At 44.1% G+C, this 16,519-nt stretch overlaps 1 protein-coding gene and 1 long non-coding RNA gene across 4 annotated transcripts in view; one reads left to right on the top strand and one right to left on the bottom strand.

Annotated features, from left to right (window-relative positions):
- Positions 1 to 16,519, top strand: part of LOC114016410 (uncharacterized) — a 42,144-nt gene that overhangs the window by 1,055 nt on the left and 24,570 nt on the right. Inside the window, exon 2 of the long non-coding RNA XR_003560844.2 lies at positions 6,248 to 13,038. This is a non-coding gene — a long non-coding RNA (uncharacterized LOC114016410). The remainder of the gene's footprint in view (positions 1 to 6,247; positions 13,039 to 16,519) is intronic.
- The window catches only part of SUSD4 (sushi domain containing 4), a 74,414-nt gene continuing 71,466 nt past the window's right edge, over positions 13,572 to 16,519 (bottom strand). For all 3 annotated transcript variants that reach the window (XM_055725866.1, XM_055725867.1, XM_055725869.1), the window contains 2 exons: positions 15,850 to 16,232; positions 13,572 to 14,631 (listed from right to left, as the gene is read on the bottom strand). In XM_055725866.1, the coding sequence (XP_055581841.1) occupies positions 14,603 to 14,631; positions 15,850 to 16,232 (412 nt within the window). In that variant the 3' untranslated portion in view covers positions 13,572 to 14,602. The remainder of the gene's footprint in view (positions 14,632 to 15,849; positions 16,233 to 16,519) is intronic.

Raw genomic sequence — 16,519 nt, forward strand, 5'->3', positions numbered from 1 at the left:
ATATGTATTTTAACGATATTGGTGCACCTCTCTGGTTGCCTGTGATATATTATACTTACATTTATTCAGCTGAGAGATTAGAACATACTCGGGCACTGAAACAATAGTTCTAAAGCTGCTGAAAATAGGACCTGTGTATCTCGAGAGAAGTAATTTTGCTAAATTTAGAATACTGTGTGTAAATTAAACACAGGGAATCAGATGAAGTCCGATAAACTGGTTTAGGAAAAGCCCTGCAGAATTCTGTCAGGTCACACAAGGTGCTACAGAAGTGCCTGGGAACATCCCTTGTTTTGTGCGAATTTACAGCGGGAGGAAATGGTCGTGATGCTTATGCTCAAATATGTAACGCGCACTTTCTGTTCCATCCTGCTTCTCTCACTGACTTATGGTTGAGTAGATGGAACTGGATACCTGAAGTTCTGAATGTTTTCAGGATTGCTGTCAGTTGTAATTAATAGGGAGAGACAGCAAGTCTGTAGCGTCTCATTGCTACTGAGCCTACTACTGCAGCACCTCCCTCCAGGTGGTGACAGCTAGAACCAGCATCAGGATTTAGACATGTTTGCCCCCAGTTTACATGTCTCAGCGTGTGTCTAGCTTGGATACTTCACTTATAATCCTGTTGTAGCTTGTCAGTGTAGGTGGGAACTACCTAGGTTTTTGTGGATCCTGTCAGCTTGGGCCTCTGACTGCTCATTTATGTGACCCAGCAACGTGCATTTGCAGCCCAGAGTGCCAACTGTACCCGGGGCTGCATCAAAAGCATGAGCAGCAGGTCAAGGGAGGCGATTCCCCACCTCTACTCCGCTCTCCTGAGACTCCCCCTTGGATTACTGGATTCAGCTCTGGGGCCCCCAGCATAAAAAGGACATGGACCCATTAGAGTGAGTCCAGAGGAGGCCACAAAGATGCTCAGAGGGCTGGAGCACCTCTCCTGTGAAGACAGGCTGAGGGAGTTGGGGTTGTTCAGTCTGGAGAAGGCTCTGGGGAGACCTTGTAGCAGCCTTCCAGGACCTAAAGGGTCCCTACAGGCAAGCTGGAGAGGGGCATGAAGTGATAGGACAAAGGGGAATGGTTTTGAACTAAAAGAGGGTAGATTAGCTGTTTGGAAGAAATTCTTTAATGTGAGGGTGGTGAGGCACTGGCACAGGTTGCCCGGAGAAGCTGTGGATGAAGCTGTGGATGCTCCGTCCCTGGAAGCGTTCAAGGCCAGGCTGGATGGGGTGTGGAGCAACCTGGTCTAGTGGAAGGTCTCCCTGGCCACGGCAGCAGGGTTGGGATAAGATGATCCTTTCCAACCTAAACCGTTCTGTGATTCTATGATTCTACAAAAGGCTGATTTTATATTGAAGTTACTGAAGTGACTAGAATGCAGTGACAGCTTAGGTGCCAGCTAAGCCAGTTTCAGATTTTGAATTAAAATTTTAAAAGTGGCTGAAGCAACAGGTAAGCAGGACTGCTATCCTTTCACGGCTATAGTCTCTGAGCATCTTATTTTTTTAATATACAATGTACATTTCAGTGTGGAAGCGAGGTATTCACTGCTGCTTGTTGTACAGTCAGCTGTGACAGGTGGTCACAAACTTAGAGAAGTGTTTTTGGCAAAAGCTCTTGTCAAGTTATGGGTGCAAATCTGACCTCAAACTTTTCCACTTTGGTGTGTTGACTTTGATTTACCACTGCACAATGCTCACACGCTACTATGATAACTGCAGACTTGCTCTGGATTAAATCTTTTTGATTCAATTATTTAAAAACCCTAAGTTTAAAATGTGTAAATCACAGGACTCTATAATATAAAGATGCCAATAGATTGAGCTACTGTGCTTGTGTAACTCAAAGAGAGAAAAAAAAAAAGGTGACATTTTCTGTTAATGCAGCTGTATTTTTCGTAGCAGTGTGCTGACGTCTTTCAGTGCCTTCTCGCACAGAGGAAGTAATGTAATTCCAAAAGATGCAGATGAGCATGTTATATTTTGACACACCTACACAACCATCTTATGTTGTTCTGTCGCTTGCAAGACATGATCGAAGCTACAACGTTGTCTTTCTGCCAGGTGTCTGTGTTAGGCAGACGTGTTTCTTGCTCCTCTGTTGTCTTAGGCAAGTCACATACCCACAGCAAGCTGCGCACGTAGCACCTTATCACCAGCCACGATGTCTTCTACTGATGGGTTTGTAATATTTCCAGTGTGTCCCATTTTAAACATGCTAATAAAATACATTAATAGTGTGCTCTCTTTATAAACTCCCTTAAAATGCAACTAGGATGTAATCTTTATTGAAATAAGACCTGAACAGGTGCTCTCTCTTGTATTTAATGGAGTGGATTTAATACTGCAAAAAATGTACTTCCAGCCAAGTAACAGGCCCTTGTGTGTGCTGGTTGTGCAAAATGGCATTTGCCAGTTGTAATGAACTCAGACTATGAAATTCTAATAGCCACTGAAGGTTATCTATGGCAAACGGCTAATACCTTCTCAATTAAGGTCTGTAATTGCACTCTAGTGATTAATGCATTAAATCTCTGATTTCTTACATGCAAGACACTTACCAAATGTGTATCTTATTGCACCTCTGGGCTCACCTATAATGTACAATAGGCAGGTGAAATACATGAACATTTCCCACAGGCTTCTTCTAAAGCAGGCTTCTGCCCACGCAAGATCAATGCTGTAATAAGGTCATTATTTCTGGAGGCATGCATTTTCATATCTTGCATAGGTAATGACATTAAGTTCTTTTACCTTGTAAGTCTCAGTTAGAATTATCATATTAAATACCAAGAATTACTTGATTTTTTTTCCCACCTGGATTTCACAGTGAACAGGAAAATCTGTGATCTTCTTAATAAACCTTCAGATTTAAAAAAAAAAGAAAAAGCCAGTGTGGGTTGTGTTGAGTGTTTGGGGAATTATTAAAGTGTTTTAGGAAGCTTTTATCAAGGCATTTAACAGTTTGTCCACAGAATGGGTAGAATAAGAAAAGATAAATTTATACACATACAAAGATAATTATTTTCCCTTTATGGATATAGAAAGATCCAAAACGAGCCTCTGCAAGTGAATCTTTTCCTGGTTTAGGTAGCATCAATTCTGATCTGAATGTGCTTCTGTGAGCTTCATTCTTAGTGAGACTGAAGACTTTGGCGAGGCAGGTTTTTGCGTGTTTATATCGTTATAGCCTTGGCTGCCACTGAGTTCAATTACAAATGTGACTTAATTTGAGCAAAGAGAAAAGCAAGATCAGTAAAGTCTAACAGAGCAAAGTTTGATCAGTTGACGCAAGTGCTCCATCAGTCTCAGCATAACAATTACTCAACATACTAACTTTTAGCTTGAAAATGCCAGTATTTTCATTTTAGCATTTTGAAACCAAAGTTTTGTCTGTTGAAATCAGTGTGGTCAGATCTTGGCAAAAAAAGCTCAGAGCCTGTACTTACCCTGCTTTGGATTCTTAAAAATAAGGTAAAAATACGCAAAAGGATAGTGTCCGAGGAAGTCATTCGGCCTGCTCTGCTGCTTTCCAAGGTGAGTAGGTTGTAGGAGAAAAATAAACTCCCATACTTAATATATGTATTTATTTATAAATAAATATATATAAAATACAGCCCGCAATTGTCTGACCTCCACAGCTGTACAGGGAAAATCCCTATTTCAGGCCCTCCAAATGCAGCAGCAGCAGCTTCCCCCCGAGGCCAGTCTGAGCAGGGGGAGACCTTTGTTTGGGCAGCACCGCTGGCCAGGCAGCTGTTCCCTGTATTCTGTGAAGAAAAGCAGACCAGAGCTGAAACCTGTTCTTACACTAACCTAGGTACCTTTCAAACATTGGAATTGTAGTAAAATGACCTGTGACAGCTCTCATGTTATTGAATTCTCCGGCATTTACGTGTGAGTGTATACACATGCGCACTTGTGCAAAGCTCAGGTCTCTGCCCACAGAACCCCCCAGGGAATCGCACAGCGTGCACGGTATCAGGTAAAACAGGAGAGAGCCCCAAGGAATAAATCCTGCAGCACTAACAAAAAGGGAAGATGAAGGTAAAACAAAATCCACTGGTAACACCAAAAGAAATGTCCCGTGAAATTGAAAATTGTACATGCTGACAATATGCCGAGGTTCTGCATGCAAGTGGGATTTAAAAGTCAGCACCTCCACGCCAGCCTCGCGGCTCCTGTTGCACCCGAGACGCCTGTCACTTAACAAGTTAACAACAGCGTGTTCAGCTGGGATGGCTGGATTGCCCCATTCTGACCACTTCTCCAAATGTGAAAATGACAGATGAATTGCAACACATCACGCTGTACCACTCAAAAACACAAAGGGTGGGGGGAAGCACTAAAAACAGCACATCGCTTCTTGCCCTCCCAGAAACATTACTCTTCTAAGGATCTCCAAAGTGGTTTATTAGCAAAGCATGTAATAACTTTGAGAAAAAGTCCTGAACATTTTTTTTTTTTTTTTTCACATGGAAGGATGCCCGCAGGCATTAGAAGAATAATCTGAAGTCTGGATACTAGATCATATTTTTACCAAGAATCGTTAGTAATTTTCTACGCAGATTCAAGAGGAAGGACTGGTGGGCAGCCGGGCGAGTTCCTGGGCTGGCTGGCAGCCCCTCTGCTGCTGCCGCCTCCGGCACCCACCCCCAGGGGGGAGAGACCCCAGAGCGGTGCGGGCAGGGGGACCGCCTGCCATGGAGCTGTGCCAGAGGCCGTGCTTCCCGGCAGTGCCCTGCCACCGCAGCCCCCTCCGGAGAGGTGACCTGCCACTCAGCCTCCTGCCCCACAGCAAGTCGTCACATCGACTGGGGTCTCACATGCCAGGATAACAAGACAGAGCAGTTGTGCTGCGTCTCATTCCTCCTCGCTCGGTGCCCGGTTTAGCGACGCCCCAACCAGTGCTGCCAGCAGCTGCCAGCCAGGTGTAGCTGCAGAAAGCACGTGGAGCTGGGTGTCACATCGCTTCTGGCGTCACCCACACCTCAGAGTCCAACCCTTCCAACCTGAAACGTGTTTTATGTTTGTATGGCCTTTCCTGTATTTCTTCTACCTTTTTTGACTTGGCAAGAGTTTCTGCTCATTTTGTGCCATCAGCATAAGCCCAAGACGCTGCTCTTATCTACACCTACCTGTTCCTGCCATGGAAAGTGCTGCTTAAGGGGGAAGAGAGAGACGCTGCAGAGGCTAAGCTTCTGTGACTCACTGCCTGTGAAGCAACCATCACCTCACAAATCATGTTTGCTGGAAAATAGCATGCTTGCCATTTTCAGTAACCCCACAGACTGCTGATAATTTTAGTCTGCTTTGTACATTTTGTGTCTAGTCACCTTTGCTACCGCTTTTCCTGGCCAATGCACCAGTATTTGCGTCGATGGAGCTGTGTGGGTCAAGGCCCGGTACAGTTGGGCTACAAATAAACTTAGTTTCTCTTTTGCTCTAGTGTGTATGGTGTAAATCCAGAAACAGCCTTCAGCAGTGAACAGCTTAAGAGAGCAGAATCAATTCTCTGTGACAGGGCCAAGGGGTAAAGCATTTCCCAGTTACCACAAATTTGTGTTTTGAATTTTTTTGGATTTCCTACCTTCCTATATAGAAACAGTTGTGTTTGGCACCTGCACGTGTGAGTCCATCTACATTTGGAATTTTAAATCTACTGCAATCTGCTTGGCATCAGTTTCCCTGTAAGCTTTTGGCAGATACTTACTGCTCTCCACAGTCATTCTTCATTTCTTTCTCTGTGGCCCCACTAATTAAAGCCTTAGCTCATTTTCCAAACTGTCTTCACTCTATAAAAGAGAAAAATACTAATCAAATGTCAAAGGCCTTCAAACCGTTGTATTTATGTTGCAGCCTGTGAGGATTACGCAGGACTCTGACCAGCAGCCTGGGCTGTGTGCCTTTCTCACTCAGTAAACCAATCTTCTCCACGGAGCTTAAATACGTAATTGCATGGCAGAGGCTGCTTCTTTCCAGCAAAAGCAGTTACGAACATGCATTAAGCTTTGAGGTTTCAATGCAATCACGGGCTAATATTTGTCTGGTTTACAAGCTGGTTTTTCTTTCCAGGGTCCTAATTCTGAATGTGAGATTTGTCTGCCCTGTTGTGAACTTCCTCTTCAAGTGCACGACTGATCTGAACAGATAAATGGATACACAGGGACAACACAACAATGAGGCTACTCCTACGCTTGATTTTTTTTTTTTTTGTTTAAGGATTTTTAAATCTGTTTTGTTTTCAACAGCACTCACTTTGGAGCTGATGCGAGTTGAAAATACTCACTACATCATATAGCCGGGCCAGAAGAACATGCCGATACCATGACTCGTTAGCGCTGAAGGCTGCTGGTGCAAAACCCTAAGAGGACAAACCAAAGAAAAGAAATTACAAAGCACTGCCACAGAGGGAGGCCCATTCTGTCGTGGGCTGTACATGCACCATGTTCAGTGGAGGCTGCAGTGCCCAGCGTACTGGAGCAAGCAGCAGCAGCGTGGGTGGCACAGGACGGTGACTGGGGCAGAGCCCTGGTCCCTCCCCCTTGCATGCAGAGGCATTGGCCTCCCAGGTCTCGTGTCACCCACAGATGTGGCCGCAGGATGCGCAGATGTGTGCTGCAAACGTGGGTGCTCCCAGAGATCCAAGGCCCACTGTCATTTCTTGCTGATTATTTGGGAAAAATGTCCCCTTTTTAGTTACCGTGTATTCAGTCTTGGACCACAGAAGTAAAGTGCATGGAGTTCAGTTATTTTGAGCTTATTAAATTATTGTTAATTTCTTGAGAAAAGATACTCACTACCTTTCCTTCTGAAGAAACCCAAAATCTAAGTTTATCTTGGGTGTTGGGATTTTTTAAGAAATTATTTATAGTTTTTAAATTACGTAGTAAAAAAAGCGTTTAGGAGATGAGAGAGCAGCAGGTGGTTGTTCTTGCGAGTGCTGCAAACAAACTGAGGCAATGCCCTGTGTGCTGGAAACCAACAGGCAGACCTGTGAGGATGAAATTGCATTTTAAAACTGAATTTCAAAGGCAGAAAGTCCTGTCAAGAAACTCCATCTGTGTTAATGGATGGAAGTAATTTCCTCCCTTGTTAGATATTCCAGAGCAGGCAGATACTTGATTTACATCTGCTGTCTCCTAGTGACATAAAATATGGTTTGGTGATACAGTCTCAATGAAGACACTGAAGGTCAGGGAACAATTAATCACTTTCTTGTGAGATTTAGTATAAAGATATTTGGGCATATTTAGGATATTTAGGCATCTGAAGATGAAGACAGCACCACCTGGATTTAAAAAGTGTCTAAGATGGGAACTGTCTTGCTGTCGCTTGTCAGTGCCTAGAGCAGCCAAAGGCTATCGACGAACTGTTGCACGGCCCTATGCTGTGAAGGCTTAAAGGAACGCAGAGCACCACGATGCACCCAGTCAACCTCAATTCATTGCAAAATAGCGTAATGCAAGTAAAATCAGCTGAGTGGAGTTTCCAGAGTCCAGTTTTGCTCTAAACGAGTATAATGCTAAACCCTCACCTTCCCTTGGATGGGAACAAGCGGTCTGTTTTCTGCTTCTGGCAGTCAGGAGAAGGGGACTCCCAACTGCCTGGTCAGAAAGAGATCATTGCTGAAAGGGGTCCCAGTTTCCATCCCTTTCACTGGAAACCAAAAGCAGTGCCTATATCCAGAGCCTTCTGTCTGTAACAGCTCCTGGATTCAAAACTTCAGGGAACAGGAGACTGCCAGACCAGAGAAGACTGACGGGAGGCATCGTTGCCTTTAATGATGTTTCTTCTTGGCAATTTTTCTACCACTTTTTCCACAAATCATTGAGAAGATTAGCTAAGTCTTGCCGCAGGTATGTCTATGTCCAGTAAGATATATTTGTGATAGATCAGCCCAGCACTGCAAGCCTAACTGAATGCTGGACTCCTTACATCTGCCACGATGTCCTTTCTAAAGCTGGGCTTCGGCACTTCCATGGCTGTATCTGCGCTGCACACTGCTGCAATATGAATGAATACGTAAGTGAACCTAGGAAGTTACTGTGACGGCTCTCCCCCCAAGTGGTTGCCCAGAATCTAATGGAAAAACAAGCAGTAGGTGTACAAACAGGCAGCTGACTGCCAGTTGGACTCACCCCCATTTTTGCTGCAGCACTTCAATAAAAGCCAATTATACCAAACTCCAGTAACGTCTGTATTACTGATAGACTGCAGACGTATTTAGTCTTTATGAATGAACAGGCTAAGCGAAGCTAAATTGTTCTGCTAAACATCTTAGTGAGTAATTAACCCTGAATTATCAACAACAGGCAGCTATGGTAATGGTTATGAAAGAAATAACAACCAGTTGCACAGTTATTAACACGAGAGCACTGAACAAGGCAGACGAACAGCATGTGCTGCCATGGAATTAATAGAAGGGACAACAGTGGCAAGTGCCATCTCCCGCAGGGTGGTACAGTTCCAGGGGGCTGAGATAGCTGCCGAAAGACACTTGCTTTGGCAAGAGCAGCATGTACTCAGCAGTAGACGGATGCAAGTCAGAAGCGGATGGTAATAAGGAGCATTAAAAATAAATCTAACCTAATTAGGTAAAAAAAAAAAACCAACCAAAAAGATGCGAACCTGACAGCTGAGGAGCTGGCAACTGTTTAGTTTGAGCAGTTACCCTGTGGACAAGAAATTCATACTGGAGCACCAGGACGCAGCCAGATGAAGTGACCTGCTGTGCACCCTGTGCTCCCTCACTGGACTGTGTCAGTGCCCATTTTCTGAAGCTGTGAGCTCACCAGTTTCAGAAAGGAGAGTCTCTTTAAAATGTCTTGTTTTGAAACATCCTGAAACATCAGCTAATTCTTAAACATCTCTGATACCATGTTTGTATAGGAGCATTCACATACACCTGCAAATTCTGGACCAACGAAAGACCACGGGCTGACAAGCCTGGGACCGAGGCATATAGATACATCATGGACGTAGCAGTGCGGGCTCCCCTCGGTGTCCCTCTCTAACCCTTTTCACGGACCATTTGTCAGCAGAGTGAGGAGCTCCACGTCCCTTCTCGTCCTCTTTGCTGAGAAGGTAAACGAGGCAGGCAAATAAGAGCAACCTCTTATGACAGAGGAGACGTGTCCTCCTGGGTACTGCACTGCAATTAAACAACTTGTTTTGCTTCCCAGCACGACTGAGGTGGCAGGATGAAACTGAAAGAACAGTATTAGTTACAGGAAAGAAAAAAAAAAAAAAAGGAGAAAGCGAGTAGAAGGATAAGCAGAGGAGAAACAGAAGGCAAACACAGTAAAATGGAGGAAGTGGAACCAAATCAAACCAAGGTCCTTACTGCAAGCAGAACCAGTCTGTCCGCTGAAACGCAGAGGTGGTGCAAAAAGAGCTGCTAGATCCTCAGACTAGGAAGCCTGTCTTCCCTCCCCGCCTCTTCCCTATTTTTTTATTTCTATTCTTTCTTTTGAACCAGTTGTATTAAGAAAACAGCTCCCTCTGTTCTTACTGGAGAACATGGGGAACTTACCCGTGTAGCCTGGACTTTATTAAAGTGTCTTTTCTTCCTTCTCCGCGTTTCTGTTTAGTGAATCTAGTTCTCCTGGGTTACAAAATGTCCCCACGTAGCAGCTCCCCCTGCCCTGCAGGACAGTCCCTTTGCCTTGCTGAGGAAAGCTGCCTCAAGGATCCCAGCCGGCCTTATCCATCCGATTTCTGTATGGGGTCTTTGTGAATTATAAGTCCGCTCTGACACCTAGACAGCAAATAATTTAATCTCAGGCTACCACCCTTTCTCTTCTTACTGTCCTGGAAAAGGTAGGGCTGGAAGAATGGGATGTATGCTCTTATATAATGGTAGCGACACGAGAAATGTGTAATGCATGAAGTTACATACGTTATTCTGGGGGAGAAGGATTTGTCTGTCTCTTCTGGCTGCACACCCTGGCCTTGGAGAGCAAAGCAGGGCCTATCTCCCCTCCACCACAGTGCAGTTCCTTTGGGAACTGTGTCGAAGGGTCTGGACATACCCCTGACAATGGGAGATGCTCCTGGGTTTGGGGGCAGACGTTTACTCACTTTCTGGTTCCTCTTGCTCCAGAGTCCTCCCTAGGAATCCACAGGAGACCAAGACCAGGAGCTTGAGACGTGCTTCTCTCATCAGTGCTGCTCCTCTGACAGGCGATGCACTAAGCCATGCCAGCACCTGCAGCACAGTGCAGAGGAACAAACAGCTTTTGGGGCACGGGAAGCAAGTTTTGCATAAACACGACGATGGTCTCTGTGCTCTAGGGCCTGAGCTGCTGTTTTTCCTTGAACTCAATAGGTGTCTTCCGATAACTGCCAAGAGAGGATTTACTTCACCTAATGCGCAGGGAGAATTAGAAGGGCTGCATTCATTTAACTGCCTAAGATAGACATGAAGACCAGAAAATCCCAAATTTGGATTTGTCACAGAACAAAATTCTGAAGTTAATGTCACTTTAATGCAACAGGGTTTAATCCACAGGATTTTACTGGAGTTCAGCCCACACTACAGGAAAAGCTTCTGCTGGTGGAACAGAGTGTATTTCTGGCTGTGATTTTGATGACTGCTGACCAGTTTGCCCAGTACCATCAGTTTGGTATTAATTTATATGGGGAAAACTGTGCATCAGCCAAGTTCAGTTTTCACAAGCTGGGAATCACACAGAAACAGAATGGGAAGGGACCCCAAAGCTCACAGAGAGCATCTCACCCCAGTGTTCTCCTGGCCCCTATCTATTTAAAAAGGTCTTTAAAAATCTCTTCTAACAGAGGTTTCTGAGCTTCCTCAGACCATCTCTCCCTGCCTGTAACCATCCCTGTGGCTAGAAGGTTTTTCCTAATATCTAACCTAATTCTCTCAAGCTGCAATTAAGCCTATTATTTGTGCCCTACTTACATGGATGAATTCCTTCTTCTTTGCAAAATACACTTCTTATAGAAAACCAAATTTCTGTGTTCCCTTTGGTCTTCTGCTGTTCACACTGAACACGACATAATCTTTAACATGACCTGTTAGGACAGGCTCTTCCAAACTTCTAATAATTCTTGATTCTCTCTGCTTGGCTTCCCTCCGGCTACTTCACATCTCCCTTGAAGAGGAAAAAAATTTGCTCAGCATTTGATACTCTGCTCTAGCTGAGGCCTTACTAGTGCTGAGTGGAGCTGAAGGATTGCTTCATGCTTTTTATCAGTTACAGCTCTATGTAAACACCCTTGTATTGACATTTAACATTTTCACAACAGCCAGGTCCTGTTGACTCATGCTCAGGTTGTGATTCATTCCCTGCAGAGCTACTGCAAAACCTTGGATCCCTACCCCTTCCCCAGCACTCTGCAGGTCAAGCCCTCGTTCATAAGTTAGTGTTGAAGGCTGACATATTGTTCACTTCTCCTCCTTTTTCATTTTTTAGAAATATTGGTAGGGTGAAGCCAGTTCTTGTTTCTCTTTCCCGGAGTTCTCAGTACGCACCCTTTCTTCCCTCTGCTGAAGGCACACGGGTAGTCCATCTTCACTAACATGCTGCTTCTCCCTTCACCAACAAGGGTTTTCCTGGGTTTGTTTTTGTTCACATCCAGTTAGCCCAAGTGAAAACAGCTTATGATCTGCATAAGATGCGCTCATCCTCCTATTAGCTTTTGTTTGCACGGCAAACATACTGTCATGATCTTACCAGCTCTCTAGTCTCTTGGGGCCATACGAGCACCTGCCTTCCTCAGGTTTGGCTGCTGAGGCTCAGGGAGCACTCAAGGATGACCCGAGATCTCAGGACAGGGAGCTGCAGCGTTTTCCAGGCTGGCAGGGCGTCCAGGGAGCTGGGGGTAGCCCTCAGCCCAGGGCATTAGCTGGTGGGTCAGGGCAGAGGTGCGGATCCAGAGGCAGGCAGACTCCCCATGAGAATTCACGCCCTATGTGGAAAAGAAAACAAGCAGCAGAAACAGTCCTCTCTTTCCCCCCAGGTATGTTATCTTTTAACATTAACATTTTCCCCCTCAGCAACTCCAAACTCAACCACACAAGTCATCCTCCCAAAACACTACTTCAGGAAGCCTTAAACATCATAAACAAAAAATGGTAAAACCTTCTCTTTTACCTTTGCAGGTTATGTTTAGTATGGTGCTATTAAAGGACTATCAAGCAATATTAATACATCAACGTTTTCTAGTGTATTTGAGTTCTGCACTTTTAAAAATAAAGCTGGTCTAATAAGCCATAAATTTACATTTCTTAAGTCACCCTATCTGGCTCCCTTAACAAAATGACTGCAATATACAGCAGTGTAGATCTATAAAACTGTAGATCTCCAAATATTAATCAGAAGCTTTCATAACAGAAATTAATAAATGGAAGTCCAGAAATTTAATAAGGAATGAAATTTCACAAGCTGTTACAAGACCAGCCAAGACAGATTTCATAATATTTTATAGGGCGTCTAAAGTAAATTCAATACTTTTCAATGACATTATGAAACAAAAATCACTTAACTGACTGTAGGCTTGAGGCGTGCTTCAGTTCAAGGTTGGTACTAGAGCAGTCTTGTGTGCTGGGTGACAATCCTGAACATCAGCTGGTAGTGCAGACACCTCTGGGACCTAAAAAGGAAGGGGTAGCAAAGAAAGTGCTAACACCTGACAGACACAGCTCTAGGAGAATCCTGAGGGTACGACTGCAATTGAGCTAATTTCAGCAGAAAAAAATGCAGATCTTATGTAAGCAGGACTGGAGGATAATGTGGAATATGTCTTATCTTTCAGTATCAATCACTAATAATTAGATTACTGTAATAATTGCCTCTCCATTATACAGGTTTTTTTGTCTCCATTTGCTATCGCATACAACTGCTGACAGGATGCTACGGAACACTTTCCTGAATGGCTGCAGCACATCTGTCATTCTACCAGCCTGACTCATGACTGGGACCACTAGATGCTACCACAATACAAACAAATAATTAAGCAATCCTGAAAAAATAACAGAGCAAATTGGAGTGATCCTCTTCTCAGGGCAATAAAGGTATTATTGGTTTACTTTGTACCTAAAATCAGAACTCGGTCTCATTTTTCCCTTTGGTTTAGATGAGCCCACATGATGGCAATCTCTGTCATTAACATTCGGTGAGTTCTTCCTTCAGACACTGCCAGCTGAACATATGTTTCATTTGCGCAATACCAAAAATAAGATGAGAAAATCTGCTTGGCTTTCAATACATATATGAAACAGCCAGGAGTCTTCCCGACAAATAACGAATAGCCTGTAACACCACAAAGGCGATCAGTCCATACAGGCTTTAGCACAATGCTCTGCTGCAGTACGCAGAGGAGAGAAAAGCCCCTACAGAAGCTTCGTAGCATCTATAGAAGCTGCGCCGCTGCTGCACCCAATTCGTATGCTCTGCTTAACCAACACTACTCTCTGCATTTGTAGCTGGAAAATGAATATAAAGCTGAAAATGCCACAGAGCAGGTGTTCTGCTGCCATCGCAGCCTTCAGGTGGCAGCTGCTGAAAGGAGTGAGGAAAGGAAAAAAAGGCCAACTACACACAGTCGGATAAGTCAAAAGAACAGAAATGGAACTTTATTATTTTTTTAAAAAGTATTCTACAATAATGGCTCAGAATACTACCACAACGTACAGGGACAAGGCAGTGCTCTGGGCTATGACTGTAGATTACTCTAGTGTATATATATGTATTTGTAAGAGCTTAAGAAAGGTTGAAGCAGGGCAGTTCAACATTTCTTAAGCACATATTTCATAATTTTAACATTTTCTAGATCTCTCATATTATAGCAGGATTTATCAAATGCAATGTAGTCACAGAAGTCTTGCATAAATACAAATATCAGTACTTTACCTTGAATATTGTATATGATATAAATTCTGCCTTACCTTTAAAAAAATCTCCAGATCATTACGTGACCTGGGAGTCTTTCCTTTTCTTTCTCTTTAAGAGTTTTTAAATATATATATATATATATTTGCTATCATACATCAAAGTATATATGAATCCCATCATTTCTGTTCTATTTTCTGCAGACATGGTCTGAAACAAAATCACCAACAACTAAATCAAAAGCTTCCTGATTATCATAGGAAAGCCAAAGAGGATCTTTCCTCTCTTTTTGCGTTTCAGTACTAGTATTTTTTTAAACTTGTAAGGATTCTTCATAAACTAGAGGTCCATAGACCATTTAAAGCAGTCTTTATAAGCAAATGTACATACTCTGACATGCTTTTGTGAGGCAGTTAGTATCAAAATCCAATAGCATTTCTTACAGAACCATATGACTTTCTGCGATGCAGATATACATTTCATTTCTAAAAAGCCACAGTTCTTTTTCTACATCTGCTTTCATTAAATCCCCAGGATTCATTCATAAAACTGCTGCTGTTCCAAATGCTGATGCTGTTATCCCCTCTGTGGATTAAGATGTACACCCAGTCTGGTGACATCATCGTGTGGAAGATTGATAAGCAGGAAAATACCCTCCCCAAATCCAGATAGTCTTTTCTATCTCTAAATCCTCACGATTCGTGTCACCCAACAGTGCAATACGATGAAGACACGTGTCTGTGCAGGCTAAGGGTCTTCTTCCATCAAAGGAATCTCTAGGGGGAAAAAAGAAATAGCATTTGATTGCTGATTGTACCTTCCCTTTTTACTTTTGCAGAGTATTAGTATTAGCAATTTGACCAAAAAAGGAATGGACATTGCAAAAATCTGACAAGACATATGGTATTGCCAGTTCTAGACCCACTTACATTCTAACACCCATCCTACTAAAACCACCCAGCTTTTCCAAAAAAAAAAAAAAAAAAGTTAGGCCCACAAAAACCTAAATGCAAACATCTTTTCTACTACATTAATCACTGAAACAGCATTCAGAGTAGGCAGGGACTTTTACTGGCATCGTAATTTCTCCCTCCTCCTTCTAGCTGTCCTCTTCCTCTTGTGATACCATTGAAAGTTAGTCCCAGCCCCATGAAGCAGGAAGACTTCCTTCACCCAGACCTTCACCCACACTGAATTTAGGACACTGGGCTTCAGCTCTTTGCCTAGTGACTTCTAGTGACAGTGGAGGGCAGGATCAAAGCCACTCCATGGAAATGTCTCCAAGGAAAGCTATCTGGCTTCCTTAACACGCTGAGCAGCGCACCATACAGCTCCATTGGAACTCAATGCAATGATACCAATGCATGCTCACGTTCATTTTAAATGCAGACAGTAACGTATGGCAATCCCCCTGCTCCTACATGGTCCTGTGGGTATGTTCCCCTTATGCTGTGACTCCCATGCCCATGGCTCGACGCATACATGCCCCAGACTGAACAGTTTGCTCTGTGCACAGACACTATGAGTTTGTTAATAAAGGCTGCTAATTTTGACTGAGTATGAAAACATGATTTGCTTTCCATTTTAAGAAGAAAATCCTGTTCTTTGCTGTAAAAGCCATGGCATCTGAGGGAGCTGTGAGCGTAGGAGTTGAGGAGCAGATGAACAGACCAACACAGGCAAGATGATGGTTGGCTTCGCTGCTGTACACAGGTGCTTCCTGACATTCCTGTTGGTGAGACTGCTGTTATGGGGTCTGGACAGGAACCTTCTGGCCTGGGGTTCAAATCCCTTGCACCACAGGTAGCAAGGATGTATCGCACACACAATGCTCTATGACCATGGAATAGTACGATTAAAAAAATGTCCAAATTAGGATGTGGACAAAAACGTGGAGAAAGGACAAGCAAGTCAGCTGGGTTTACTCCTGCTCTGACAGTACAAACGATGGCTCCTCTTTATGGACTCACTTACTGCACCTATGCAAGACTCACCATCTGCAATATCGATCCGCAGACTCGTGGATGCAGCCTCCCCGGCAGTGCTATGGGATACGTCAGTTCGATCTGAACCGGGAAGTGCTGCTGCCTGGCATGCCGGGGACGGGTACAAACTTTGGAGCAGTTCAGAGCAGCCCGATCTGCTGTCAGAGGTCTCAGACTCACTAGGCAGCATGTCTGTGATCCTGGGGCCAGGATAAGCGGGAGGATTCTGATCTTCTGTCTGCAAAATGTGCCCCTGGTCCGCGGTAGCCGAGTATCCGGGTGCTAGAGCATTCAAGCCGCTGCTTACAGCTTCATCGTAGGAAGGCAGCATGACAGGAACGCCATCCACCACCACAAAGTCGGGGTCACCCATGGAGCCCTCCTGGTTGCCTCTACGTCAAACACAGACGAGTTATGACAGACAGCAGGAGCACGTCAGAATCACCTCAGAGCTACTGCTGAACTTAAGCAAACACAGCACTGTCTAGTCATGCAAAATGAAGCTACAGGGTCATTAACATTCACAGAAACGCTTCCTTCACAGGTTTGCAAAACTTTGTTCAGGTTGACAGTCAGGGGGAATCTGTTACAATTGGAAAAATGAAACCAGTAACGTGAAGAACAGTTTGGGGATGGGAAGGAGAACAGGTGCTTGGAAGAGATAAGGAGCACCGTTTGC

Source organism: Falco cherrug, chromosome 13 (genome assembly GCF_023634085.1).
Source record: "Falco cherrug isolate bFalChe1 chromosome 13, bFalChe1.pri, whole genome shotgun sequence".
NCBI classification, from domain to species: domain Eukaryota; kingdom Metazoa; phylum Chordata; class Aves; order Falconiformes; family Falconidae; genus Falco; species Falco cherrug.